Raw genomic sequence first — 11,950 nt, 5'->3', positions numbered from 1 at the left:
TCTTACTCCCACACCCACCCCCCTGCCCCCTCACCGGGCCTCCAGGCCAAGAGCAGCTCTTTCAGAACTGGCCCACATGTATTAAATTTACTACTACTGCTGTGCCAGAGTCTGTCCTCAGCAACCTCCACTTCCAGTCTCTCTCTGTCTCTCTCCTGCAAGGATCACTTTAGCCAGAGATGGAGGCGTTTGATGTGTTTGTTTGTTTTTTTTCTTGGTTTCACTTATGGAATTGCCAGTGTGCATTTTTATTTTATTATTGTAAGAAGTTTGCTGATATTGTTGCTGTTATCATTGATGATATAGTTAATGATTGTTTTCTGATGATGATTTCATGGCTTTTTAACATTGGTCTTTATGCAGTGTTCAGCTTCTCTCCTGCCCCTCCCACTGCCTTAGAGGCAGGACCAGTGTGTAGTTTAGAGGTACGCCTCAGCCGTGCAGCAAGGCCATACAAAACACTGCAGATCTCAGTAGAAAAGCAAGGTCGGGGCGGTCTTTATGTTGGAGTCAGACAGGGGGTTTGAAGAGTCCAATCAAGTGGGAAAGGTTGTGTAGTCAAAGGTTCTCTCCAGGATGGTGAGCCGACTTCCTCCGTCCATCCTGGGGCACCAAACCTCTACTCTATGTTGTCTCATAACACACACTTTCTATAATGTTGATGCGCCTCACTCACACTGGTGCTTTATGTTTAACTCTGGGAGCACTCAGTTACGCTTAGAACCACCTCAACTGATAACAGCCTTCCATTTCTATGCAAAGACAAGGAGGTGTTCGTTCACAGCCATCTAGAAAATCACAGCCATCGCCCACATCTGCCAATCTTCACTTAATCTATCAACCTTTACTACCAGGCAGCTTCCCTTGAAACCCCCCCTCGATAAAGTGCAGGGGACACTGAAAGAGTCTTTCTTCAAGGGTTTGGTCTCCCACTGTGTGGACAGAGCTACTAGATGACACTAAATGACCTGCTGGAGGCACTAGTCGTTGGCAAACAGAGTCATTTCTTCAGTCTTGTGCCAACTGATCTTTCCAATATCTACTTCCACTTTGCCATATCCTAATTTATCTTTAGCGTGATGAGACTTCAGTTCCTTTTATTGCTGCAGGGGCGTACACCGCAAGCTCCAGCTGTAGGAGGCTTGAGGAGTAGAAGGGCAGGACAGATGAATGGTGCTGGTCTTTCACCAACAGGAGACTGGAAATTTAGTGGAGAATCAGGCTGCAGGAGGAGGAGGACGGGGTGGGGTGGTCCCTGTAAGTGTCTGTGCACTGTTTATGGGTCACATCGGGTACATCTCTTTAAAAACCAAAAACATTATCTTTTTCTTTATCATCAAGGTTTTTCGCAAAAACTAGAAACTACAAAAAAAAAAAAAAAAAGGTCTGTTTCAGCTGTGCACTTTGAGGCTGAGATGTCTGTGTTCTGTGTCTCTGCAAGCTGCCGCCTTCTCACCCCGTCAAGGCTCATTCTCTGGGCCACATCTGGGGAAGCTGTATCCAGGAGGTTCGTTTCGGATCTCCAACCGGAAGGTCACGCCAGCCGAAATATATAACAGGTCTTTTCTGCACATCTGGCTTTAGGGTCAGGGTCCAAGCAGGGACCCAACGTATCAGCAGAAACAGGGACAGACCTCAAGTTCGGTACCAAGTCTTAAAACTTAGGGGATACGCCCTCTTCCAGAGTTGCTTAAGACTCATGTCATTCAACAAAACAATCACTATTGCCTGTGTTGTTTGTTTGTGTGTTTGTTTGTTCCTGAAAACCTGCATTTACTCCACACTGGACTTGAATCAAGGAACTTCCGTTGAATTGGGGAGTTGAATGTGGAGTGGGGGGATGGGTGACTGGGATGGAGGTCGAGTCTCAGATGTGCCCTGGATTTCTTGGCGCAGCACCAGCACTGAGAGTCCCGCCCCCTCCCACACCCATCGCCTGCACCCTTATCTACCTGTCTAGTGTTGGAAATCGGATGCTCTCCCTTTTTTTTAAAAGTCACATCGACTCAAAGGCAACTGGAGCTCGAGCAAAATATGTTTCTCAGTCATGGATCAGACAAGGGTTCTGGGGCAGGGGCCTCAAAAACATTTAAATTAGAAAATCTCTTTAAAAAAAAAAACAAAAAAAAAAAAAACAAAGGCCTGGGTTGAATATGCACATGCTAGTTCATATACGGTATACAACCAAGAGTATATAATGGGTGTATGTGTGTATATGGCTAGATTTCTCTGTTTTCCACTTAGCCCAAGCCCTTTCCCCTCCCCTGCCCTGGCTTCAGCCCTTACCCTGTGTATCCTCCTCAACATTGTATTTCCCAGAAAACAAGATCATAAACATATCAGAGTAATACAAAATAATGAAAACAAATACTTGAATCAAAAGAAGCGCCAATAATGTAATGTGAACACTTTTTGTAGTGGTTTTTTTGTCTCATTCATACACTTCAGAGATTTTTGATAACATCGGTTCAGAGTGAATCAAATTTGAAATACGAGTGTTGTTGAAAACAAAGATCGATCTAAAGGCAAATTTACATCTGTTGTATTTGAGTGTTTGCACAAGGCTGCTTGTACTGTATGTTGTATGAATGTTTAGTGCGTGAGGTGAAAATATGTATGAGAGCTCGTGATTACAGCGGAGGAATTTCCGCCTCGTGTTTCTTTTCAATTCAGTATACTTATGTTGTTGATTTTGTTTTGTTTTTTTTTTTTTTCTTTTTGCTTGTCAAAAATATATTCTGATGTTAATTGTTACTAGCCTCTAGCGTTGCACTGAGTGTCGGCCTCACCCCTCATCCAGCTAAATGAACAACATGATACAAGTACTGAGGGGAGACGGGGACAGTTCATGTGTAAATGTTTACTCAAGGACTAAAATAAGTGTGTTTTTAAAATGTAATGTTTATCTACCTTAGTGGCTTTCATTGTGGAATAATCCAAGAAAGTATGGATCATAATTGAGTATTGCACCATTTTTCGGACTATAAACCTAAAAAAAAAAAACCAAGAAAACTAAAAAAAAAAAAAAATCACATATGTATAAAAAATGCAGCAAAAAAAGTATTTTGCAGACCTGTGGCCATAGATTGGGGTAGAAGGACTTCAGCTCTCCCAAATCTGAGCAACGGAGAGAGTGAAGGACAAGACATCAGACTGAGCCTTGGCTTCTAGGGCTCACTTCAGAGGTGCCTACCTTTTTGGTTTGTTAGCTTTCGTTCTGTTTTCACTTATGTTCGTTTCACTCATGTTGTCATTCGTTTTCCTGCAAGGCCACTGACAGTTTACAAACACTTTGTTTTTTTCTGGAGTTCAAAAAAATCTGCAACACAAAGGAATTAAACCATGGGAATGTTGGAAAAAAGAAAAAAAGGACACATGCTTCCATTTTTTTTAAAGAAAAAAAAGTGCAACACAGAATGAAGATTTATTGTGCTACTTTCAGAACTCTGGGATTGAACAGTGTTGTCTTGTTCTGTTTAACCTTCTTTGTTCGGTGTTAATGTTGATTTCATGGACTATCTCAAGCCTGTATGTTTTATGTTGATTATATATATTTTCCTTTATAGAAAAGAAAAGAAAAGAAAAGAAAAAAAGACATAATTGCTCACTATCTTGCACACACGAAAAAGTGGATCTTGTCTCAGGAAGGCCAGGGTTCCAGAGTACCAACTCCACGCCATTTTAATGTACATTTTTATGATGAGTAAAAAGAAAAGGATGATTTAAAAGAAACAATTTTAAGCACTGAAAGTTATGGATTTCAGAAGAAGAGAAAATACCTTTTGTTTCTAAATCCGTAGCAGTTACATAATAACCAAATAATGGACTTTAAATGAAAATGGAGTGCTTTATATATAAATCTATATATAAAAATTGCTTTACATTTAAAAACAAAAAATGGTCAATGATTTTGATTGTTGAAAAAAAAAAAAAGAAAGACGGTGAATAACATGCAAAATGCTGTATGTTTGAATCTTTATTGTGTTTTCTTAATGAGGTCCCGTCCTGACTGAATCAGGAACATTGTGCATTAATCTTTCTTTCCTCTTTCTCTCTCTCTCTCTCTCTTTCATTCTCCCACAGCGGGTATTATTAATAGATAAATCAGACTTTTGTGGAACTTTTCACATTTTGGAGGATGTTTGTAAAACATGAGCTGGTTGTAAAGGATCATGAAACTATGCACAAGTGTTGTGGGTGTGGGGGGGCGGAAGATGGGGATTTTTTATGGCCTACTTCTTAAGTGGCTGATCTATTGCAGGGGTTTTTGGGATCCAATGTGTTTTTTGTTTTGTTCTTGTTTTGTTTTGTTAAGGGGGTGGAGGGAAGGGGGGTGGAGAGGTGAGTGATGTCGAGCCCTCTGCCTCCAGCTTCCTTCCCCTGATTCAGATTGACCTAGCGCTACATCGCCATGCTGTGTATTCCTAAAACCAATGAGCGTCTCACTCTTTAGCACTGTGGGATTCTAGCCTATCACCCTCAAGGGTTTTTTTTTTTCTCAGTTGTAAAGGTTTTTTGGAGGGTGGGGTGGGGTATGGGATTAGGGCTTTTTTGTTTGTTTGTTTTTTTGCCTTTTTTGTTTTTGAAATATTAATTAAAAATGTCTGTACTGAGATTTAATGAGAAGTCAGTGGCTTGTAATGTTTTATTTTTTTCTCTCTGTATATCTCTTTCTCCTCATAGAATGTGATTGTTAAATGACATGCACCGAAACAAATGTTTTCATGAACTATGGAGCTTCTTTCAAATATTAATAAAATAGCATTTTTTTTCTTGGCTGTTAAAAAAATGTGCCTTTTGATTATTTGGTGCTCCACTCTCTGCGTTTGCTCCACCACACAGATCTTTCTTGTTTCCTGGGCAAAGGTTCACCATCAGTGCAGCATGTGTGCTGCTCTGCAACTCTCAGATCATATTTTTGCAGCAGAGTCATTTCCTGTATGTGTTTTCTGCACCATTAGGTCGATGGCAAAAGTCACGTCAGGCTCTGAGGGCAAGCTGCCTGGGACAGGCGTAATAGTTGTCCTGTGGCTGTCGGATGTTGGGGTTAGCGTACACAGGGAAGTTGTCTTCCTCCAGGTGTGAGGGGGCCTCATGGTTATTTTGGGGGATTCCTGCGCTCTGCTGCTTCCTGGTCATTTCCTCATAGATAGGAACAGGAGGCTGTGGTCTGTGATGACGCCTCGCCTTTACCTACAACACATTACATTGTCTTTCATTCATTATTCTTGGCTAGAATATGTTTATGTTCAGACTTCAGCACAATATTTTTGTATGTTTATGGACTCAAGCTCCAATATGTTTTTGCTACCTTCAACTTGGTGCTTTGGTATGGGGTTATATTTTTGAGCTGCTAATTTCAAAATACATAAAAACTTCTCTTCTGGAGGGCACTGCTTGGTCACTCAGCCAAACAAAAGGAAAAAAAAACAATTACAAACCTGGGGAAAATCTAAATGAATAAATGAATTTTTTTGGACAGGATGAAACAAATCCTGAACAGACGTCAGACTGAGACCTCTGTTCTAAATGACCCTAGATCTGACCACATGCACTGAACAACAGTCTTATGTCTTGGGATTTAAAAACTCAGTCAGTTGCAAACACTAAACAATACTGTGACGAGATTCCAAAATGTGCATTAAATACAGGAAACCACATACATTCACTGAAAACACTCAGCAGTGTCAACATAACCTCAGGCTTAGTGAAATATTCGATGAAGTGTAAATACTCACACATTTCTCTGCGGCCAGCCAGCCGAGTGTGAGCATAACAAGTCCTGCTGCTGCAAAGATGGTAAGGATCAGAGGGGGGTAGCTGGGCGAGCACTGGCATAGCCTCCCTGTACGACAAACACACACCAACACAGGTTCAAATCTGCACAGAGGTAGTTTGATTAAATTAAACTGCAGCAGAGTGTAATTATCATGAGATGTTTTAACCACATACCTGCTCCATCAACCAGCAAGAAAACCTTTTGAGCACTGAGGACGAGATCAGGGCTGAGCTCCTCTCCGTAGGTCAGTTCCCACATGTAGAGGCCTGTGTCACTGTGCTCTAAGTGGGATATGGTCACATTGACCTGCGGGGAGTCCAGTCCTCCACAGAGCTGCAGACGCCCCCTGTGTTCTGGGTTGACCCTGACTTCGCCATCCCCTGCAATGGAGAGCAGGGTGGTCTGGCTCTGGGAGCTGCGGTGGTACAGGTGGAGGCCCGTCGGGCAGCCGAGGTCCTGCTGAGGGGAGCAGGAGAGCTCCAGTGACTGGTTCTTTGTCAGACGCCTAAATATCACGTCTGCATGGGCTGGAAAAGAAAAAAATCAGTTTCAAGTTCTAGTAAAAGTTAGAATCCTACTTTGTAGATCCACTTTTTCCTCTCTAGTGGTGCCAGCGGGCTGAAAGTGTTGGTTAGTCAGATGTTTTGACTGCTGTTGGATGGATGGAGGTCAGCAGGTCAAAGTTTTTACTTATTCTGCGAATTGTTTCCACATCTACTGGATGGATTGATGCAAAATTCTGTAAACACGTTCATGGTCCCAAGAGGATGAATTGAATGATCTGACTTTTTCTCTAGCGCCGTCATCAGGTCGGAATTTCAGTTTGTTCAATACTTTGATTTATGACTAAATACTTTGTATTTAAGCTAAATTCTAGCAGTAAACAAGAATATTTACTGCTTAACATTTACAGCTATACAGCTTCACACTGCTAGCATGGATGTAACCGAAGCCACACAACTGTGGTCTGATGATCACCTCACAGTAAATTAAAACAAAAGGACAAATGTCCTTATCGTTTTTTAGTATTATAATAAATCAGTTGACATCAATTTGTTAGTGGTAAGTAAAATATGAATTTCTCTTACCTCCAAAGAGCTGAATGAAAATAAAGATGTTTGCCAAATTCATCTTCACAGCACTGCGATGCACCACAGCGAAGTCATAATGTACTCCTCCTATTTCCTTCAGCCCATGTGAGACTTTGTGGACACCCTTACTCTATTTATTGTTCTTCACTTCAAAGCAGGAAGACGACCTCAAAGCTACAACTGCAGTTTAAGTACTGTGGTTGGTCCTGTACACACTTAAGTTAGTAAGTTAAGTTAAACAAAGGTTAAAAATTAAACTCGCCTTCAGCGAGTATTTGTAAGTAATATAAACACTGTTCTAGCAATTCTTAAATTAAATTTTGTTTTGAGGGCTTTGTTGCACAGCTGTCTTCTGACTGATTTAACCATCAGATTATTATCTTATTGTGACTAAGAACACAATGCTGACTTTCATTCTGTGTCACCGGATATGTCAGAGACAGTCTGGTGGACAGTCAACAGTAGCAGACTGCGGTTTGATATATTGTCTAGTGTTTATAGTGTTGTATAGTGTCCTGTGACAGAACATAACAAGAATACAAGGATAGAAGATATGTATGTATGTTTATAATTAAGATAAGTTGAGGCACACAAACATGCTTACATCAGTGCATCAGTATATTCCCAAAATAAGATAAACATCTGTTTAGGTGACAAACGATGAGTTTTGTTTCTTAATTTGCTACAGTGAAAAACAAAGTCTACTTTTGGTTTTTGGTTTTTTTAGATACAGTTTTTAAACATATTGATGCAGCGCGGCACTTAGGTTTTACATTACATATAAATTTCCACAGAAACAAGCAATGGTTAGACTCATTCATATATACTATGAAATATGTGTAAATTTCTAAATGTGTATATCTAGGGAAATCCCCTTTGTGTCAGCCTTTTAACTGAAAGAGACTCTGGACCTAATTGTCAGCTGATTGGTAGGTAACTGGACTCAGGTGTGCAGTGTTGCTCTGACGAGGCTGCTTGTTTGCGTAAAGCCTCAAATGCTCCACTGCTCAGACTGCCTTGCTGCCTTGTGGGTCAGAGAAGAGCTTTTTGCAGCCTGAGCCTGTTTGCTGTTTTGAGAGACATTGATGGCGACCTTGGTTTTCGGGGTTAAACTCCTCGTCGTGCTCTTTCTGTCAGGAGTCTGTCTTCGATCATCTTCTGCGTTTCCACCAGCACAATACACACAACATGCTTTGTCTGAAAGACCTCAGCTCGCACAGCTCGAGAGCTCCAAACACGCTGCACCTGAGCAACAGAAGGCCCCAGCTGAGGAACGGGAGCAGGTGAATACTGTCGGGGTGACCTGTCACCCAGACTCCATGGAGATTGTGATAAAAGCTGACATGTTTGGAGTTGGTGCTCCTGTTAACAGCTATGAGTTACGCCTTGGAGTGGAGCACAATGATTTCTGTAGGGCTACAGCGTCTTCAGGAGACGAGTATAGAATCATTGTTGGACTCATGGACTGCGGCACCAAACACTGGGTAATGGTGAATTTACTGTATTTCAGACAATACAATACATTACAGCTTCTGCTTCTAAAAATAAAAAAACTCTCATCCACAGATGACTGAGGACTCTCTGGTCTACACGAATCTCCTCATATACTCTCCTGTGGCCTCTACTGATGGGCTGATTCGAATGGATGAGGCTGTAGTTCCAATTGAGTGTTATTATGAAAGGTCAGTCTGCCTTCTTAAAGTTAATCTTTAAAGATTGGTGGGTAATGACTACTGATAAAATAAAAACTGTAAAATACTTGTTCTGTTTCCTTAGGAGGTACAGTTTGTCCAGTTCTTCACTCACACCTACCTGGATCCCCTTCATGTCTACTCAAGCTGCAGTGGAAACCTTGGAGTTCGACCTGAAAATTATGACAAGTGGGTCTCGGTCACTTCTCATCGTGTAGTTTGTTTTATTTACTCTTACTACGTCTTGATTTTTGTGCAGATGACTGGCAATATGAAAGAAGCTCTAACGTGTTTTACCTCGGTGAGCCCATCAGCATCGAGGCCTCTGTCAGAGTTGGACATCACATGGGCCTCCGGGTGTTTGTGAGCAGCTGTGTGGCTACACTTAGCCCAGACATATACTCTGTTCCCAGATATGTCTTTGTTGAAAATGGGTAAGTACTTAAAACATTTTGTAAGCTGCAACTTCATATTAATTGAAGGAGGAACTCCATAAATCAGTCTGTTTACAGGTCTACGGCCCACTACTGCATATCTGAGAAGTTTGGAAGAAAGCTTTTTGTGGTAGTGTCGGTTAAATCTGAAGACTGAAAGTTAGGAAATGAGAAATCTGGCAGTGTGGTGTTAGATGTGAACATAACAGATCTCTGTAATCCGCCCCACGCCTGTCTGAGGCTACCGGCTGAGAGCAGTAACCACAGAGTGAAGCTGAGAGGTTTTCAGGCTCTTGGCTGAAATGTCCCTGAGTTGTAAAACCTTAACTTTATGCCTTTTCTGGCTGTTTGTCAGTTCTGGCTGTGCTGCATTGTTTTGTTTTTGTGTGTACCCTTGACATGTGTACTGTAGTCTTGACTTATCCTTCATTTCATAGATGCTTGGTTGACTCCCAACTTCTTGGTTCAAAGTCCTACTTCTTATCCAGAACACAAGATGACAAGCTCCGCTTGGTCATCGATGCCTTTAGGTTTCATAATGAGGACAGAGGAGAGGTGAGTGGTGTTTTGTTTTTTTTTTTTTTTTTTTTTTTTTTTTGTTTTTTTTTTTTTTTTTAAATTATGATTGCAGTTTTTGCTTTTAACTTTTTTCTTTTTTTTTTTTTTTTTTTTTTTTTTTTTTTTTAATTTTTTTTTTTTTTTTTTTTTTTCTTTTTTTTTTTCTTCTTACAGCTCTACATCACATGTCACCTGACTGCTGTACCAGTTAATGATGCAGAGGCACCAAATAAGGCCTGCACTCTTGTAAATGGAAGGCAAGTGTTATCCAGTGTGAAATGTCAAATTACACTCAAACATGTGTGCTGAAAAATATCCATCTTTTTCAGATGGCGGTCAGCTGACGGCAATGACTACCTATGTGGATATTGTCAAAGCCAAAATGAAGTTGTGCCAACCCACAGTAAGCCCAGCAGTAGCCCTGGCAAGTTTGGCCCTCGTGGGTTTGGGAAGCCAGAACAACCTGAAGCCTTATGGAGAAGTGGACTGAAGACCAATACAGGTGAGATTTCTTAAAGAAACTAAACAGCTTATGATGAATTATCACCACTAGATGTCAGGCTTTACATAAGGCTTTGGACTTGTAGTAACTGTAAAAATGTATCATGTTAGTGTGGGAGCAGGAGGCAAGTGTGGGTCCAATGCTGGTCTTGCCAGCTAAACAGAAGAGTGGGCCTCTACCTGTGGAAGAGCTCCCTCCTGTTCTCAATAAAATCAGCAGACCTTCCCTCTACGGCAGCCAGTGGAGAAGTGGAATGAACAATAGAGTTGGTAAGTAAACCTCTAAAATCAGCACAAGTCACTTATCTTAGATTTTTGCTGTCTCATGATTTTGGCCTTTTTTTTTTTTTTTTTTTTTTTTTTTCCTCCTAAAATAAATCCTAGATCTGGAGAAGGGATTGCTTTCTGGTCCGTCTACACCTAACCTGGAGGAGGATGATGTCGAAAGTGAAACGGATCTAACAGGTAACGTGAGGAAAGACTTGACATCTTTAAATTTTCACTTCTGAGATGTAATGACTTGTTTCTCTCATTGCAGACAGAGATGAAGAAAAAGTTGCTGCACCGCTAGAAAAGGTGGCTCCTGATGTCACATTGAAATCAAAGTCTGCAGCACTGGACAAAAACACCACAGCAGCCCCCAGTGACATCAGCCCTGCCACTCAGGTTAAGCTGGATGTGACTTTACTGTCAAATGCAACTGCTACAGAATCTGACCTTTCAGAAACAAATGACCCAAAGAGATAATAAAATGACTTCAACTAAGCTTGTGTTTGATTTGACTGCACAGAAGACATGAACAGCAGTATATAAAGTTGTTGCTTCTCTGGTAGTTAAAGTTGATGCTGCAGTAGGGATGCAGAACACCAGTTGTCCCAAATTAATATATTCTAGATGTTGCATACCAATCATCATATATGCTTTTAGCTATTAATATAAATTAAACATTTTATACTAAATGATGCTCACTGTCCCAAAATCCACACAACTACATATGATTTAGCTGGTTAGTGTGTTCACACTGGGGGGGGGGGGCTCAAACTAGACAACATGTGTACTACTATGCTGTTGCTTCATTGAATAAATGGGAGAAGGTGCTAAAAGAATCTTTAAAACAAACTGGGGGGAGGCTCCAAATAAAGCTGGGAAAGTTATTAAAACTTTTTTTTTTTTTTTTTTTTTTTTTTTTTTCCCAAAAGTTTAACTTTAATTCCATGTCACAAGTGACAACTACACCAAAATCTAGAAGCACACTGACCCTAAAACAAATGAGAAACATGGCCCCCTGCAGGAGGACTGCTGTTCTTGTCATGGCTGCAATCTTGGTGGAGCTGACAGTGTTGTTCATGACTGATTTCAGAACTGGATTTTAAATTTTCGCTTGGTCTGAAGTATGAGTAGAGTTAATATGATTAGTCAGACCATACCACTATGATTGGCAGTAACAATTGAATGATTATCTTACAGCTACATGGGGTGTCTCAAACTGGGATTCAAAGTAATTTTCCATATGTAGGTTTCCAAAAAATCTGATCAAACATGAAATGTGGAATGGAAGTGGAAACTTTTTTACATCGTATACAGTCGAGAGTTGTTGGTTTGGTTCATATAGATCACAGCTGAACACAGCTGTTTTATGGGACATATCTCAAATACCAAATATACCAAAATGTGCTTTTTCAGTGGCCTCCAGAGTTTTGTGACAGAAAAAAAAGTTAGTTTGGGTAAATGCAGTGATTCAGAGATCATAGCATCCTGTGAGTGTGTGATCATAACTCTGTGCTACAGTTGCCTATAATCTGTTTCATTTTTCATATTTCCTGTATCCGTTTCCTTGCTGACATACACCAACCCTTTTTAAGGAAAATCAACAAAATCTTTAAAGTGAAAAAAATG

At 40.7% G+C, this 11,950-nt stretch overlaps 2 protein-coding genes across 2 annotated transcripts; one reads left to right on the top strand and one right to left on the bottom strand.

The window, feature by feature from the left end:
* Nucleotides 1-2,689: 2,689 nt before the first annotated feature.
* Nucleotides 2,690-6,926, bottom strand: LOC111227019. The gene is made up of 4 exons (XM_022752372.1): nt 6,868-6,926; nt 5,953-6,306; nt 5,739-5,845; nt 2,690-5,193 (listed from the first exon to the last, which is right to left on the bottom strand). Exons 1-4 carry the CDS (start codon nt 6,908-6,910, stop codon nt 4,981-4,983), a joined length of 717 nt encoding a protein of 238 aa, XP_022608093.1. The 5' UTR covers nt 6,911-6,926; the 3' UTR covers nt 2,690-4,980.
* Nucleotides 6,927-7,955: 1,029 nt separating this feature from the next.
* Nucleotides 7,956-10,801, top strand: LOC111227264 (zona pellucida sperm-binding protein 3-like). The gene is made up of 9 exons (XM_022752698.1): nt 7,956-8,354; nt 8,437-8,552; nt 8,647-8,750; nt 8,821-8,995; nt 9,433-9,550; nt 9,728-9,810; nt 9,883-10,055; nt 10,166-10,324; nt 10,593-10,801. Exons 1-9 carry the CDS (start codon nt 7,956-7,958, stop codon nt 10,799-10,801), a joined length of 1,536 nt encoding a protein of 511 aa, XP_022608419.1.
* Nucleotides 10,802-11,950: the final 1,149 nt, after the last annotated feature.

This window comes from Seriola dumerili, unplaced genomic scaffold (genome assembly GCF_002260705.1).
Source record: "Seriola dumerili isolate Sdu_G_001 unplaced genomic scaffold, Sdu_1.0 BDQW01000169.1, whole genome shotgun sequence".
In the NCBI taxonomy this organism is placed as follows: domain Eukaryota; kingdom Metazoa; phylum Chordata; class Actinopteri; order Carangiformes; family Carangidae; genus Seriola; species Seriola dumerili.
The sequence above is the reverse complement of the archived record's forward strand: the minus strand, read 5'-3'. Positions and strand labels throughout refer to the sequence as shown.

What these genes read in the sequence shown, in the direction of transcription:
- LOC111227019 (XM_022752372.1), bottom strand. Translation starts at nt 6,910, where the DNA reads ATGAATTTGGCAAACATCTTTATTTTCATTCAGCTCTTTGGAG. An exon ending in CTTGCTGGTTGATGGAGCAG is followed by an intron (nt 5,846 to 5,952) that starts GTATGTGGTTAA and finishes TTTGTCGTACAG; the next exon opens with GGAGGCTATGCCAGTGCTCG. An exon ending in GGCTGGCCGCAGAGAAATGT is followed by an intron (nt 5,194 to 5,738) that starts GTGAGTATTTAC and finishes AATGTGTTGTAG; the next exon opens with GTAAAGGCGAGGCGTCATCA.
- LOC111227264 (XM_022752698.1), top strand. Translation starts at nt 7,956, where the DNA reads ATGGCGACCTTGGTTTTCGGGGTTAAACTCCTCGTCGTGCTCTTTCTG. An exon ending in ATTGAGTGTTATTATGAAAG is followed by an intron (nt 8,553 to 8,646) that starts GTCAGTCTGCCT and finishes CTGTTTCCTTAG; the next exon opens with GAGGTACAGTTTGTCCAGTT. An exon ending in TGGACTGAAGACCAATACAG is followed by an intron (nt 10,056 to 10,165) that starts GTGAGATTTCTT and finishes GTATCATGTTAG; the next exon opens with TGTGGGAGCAGGAGGCAAGT.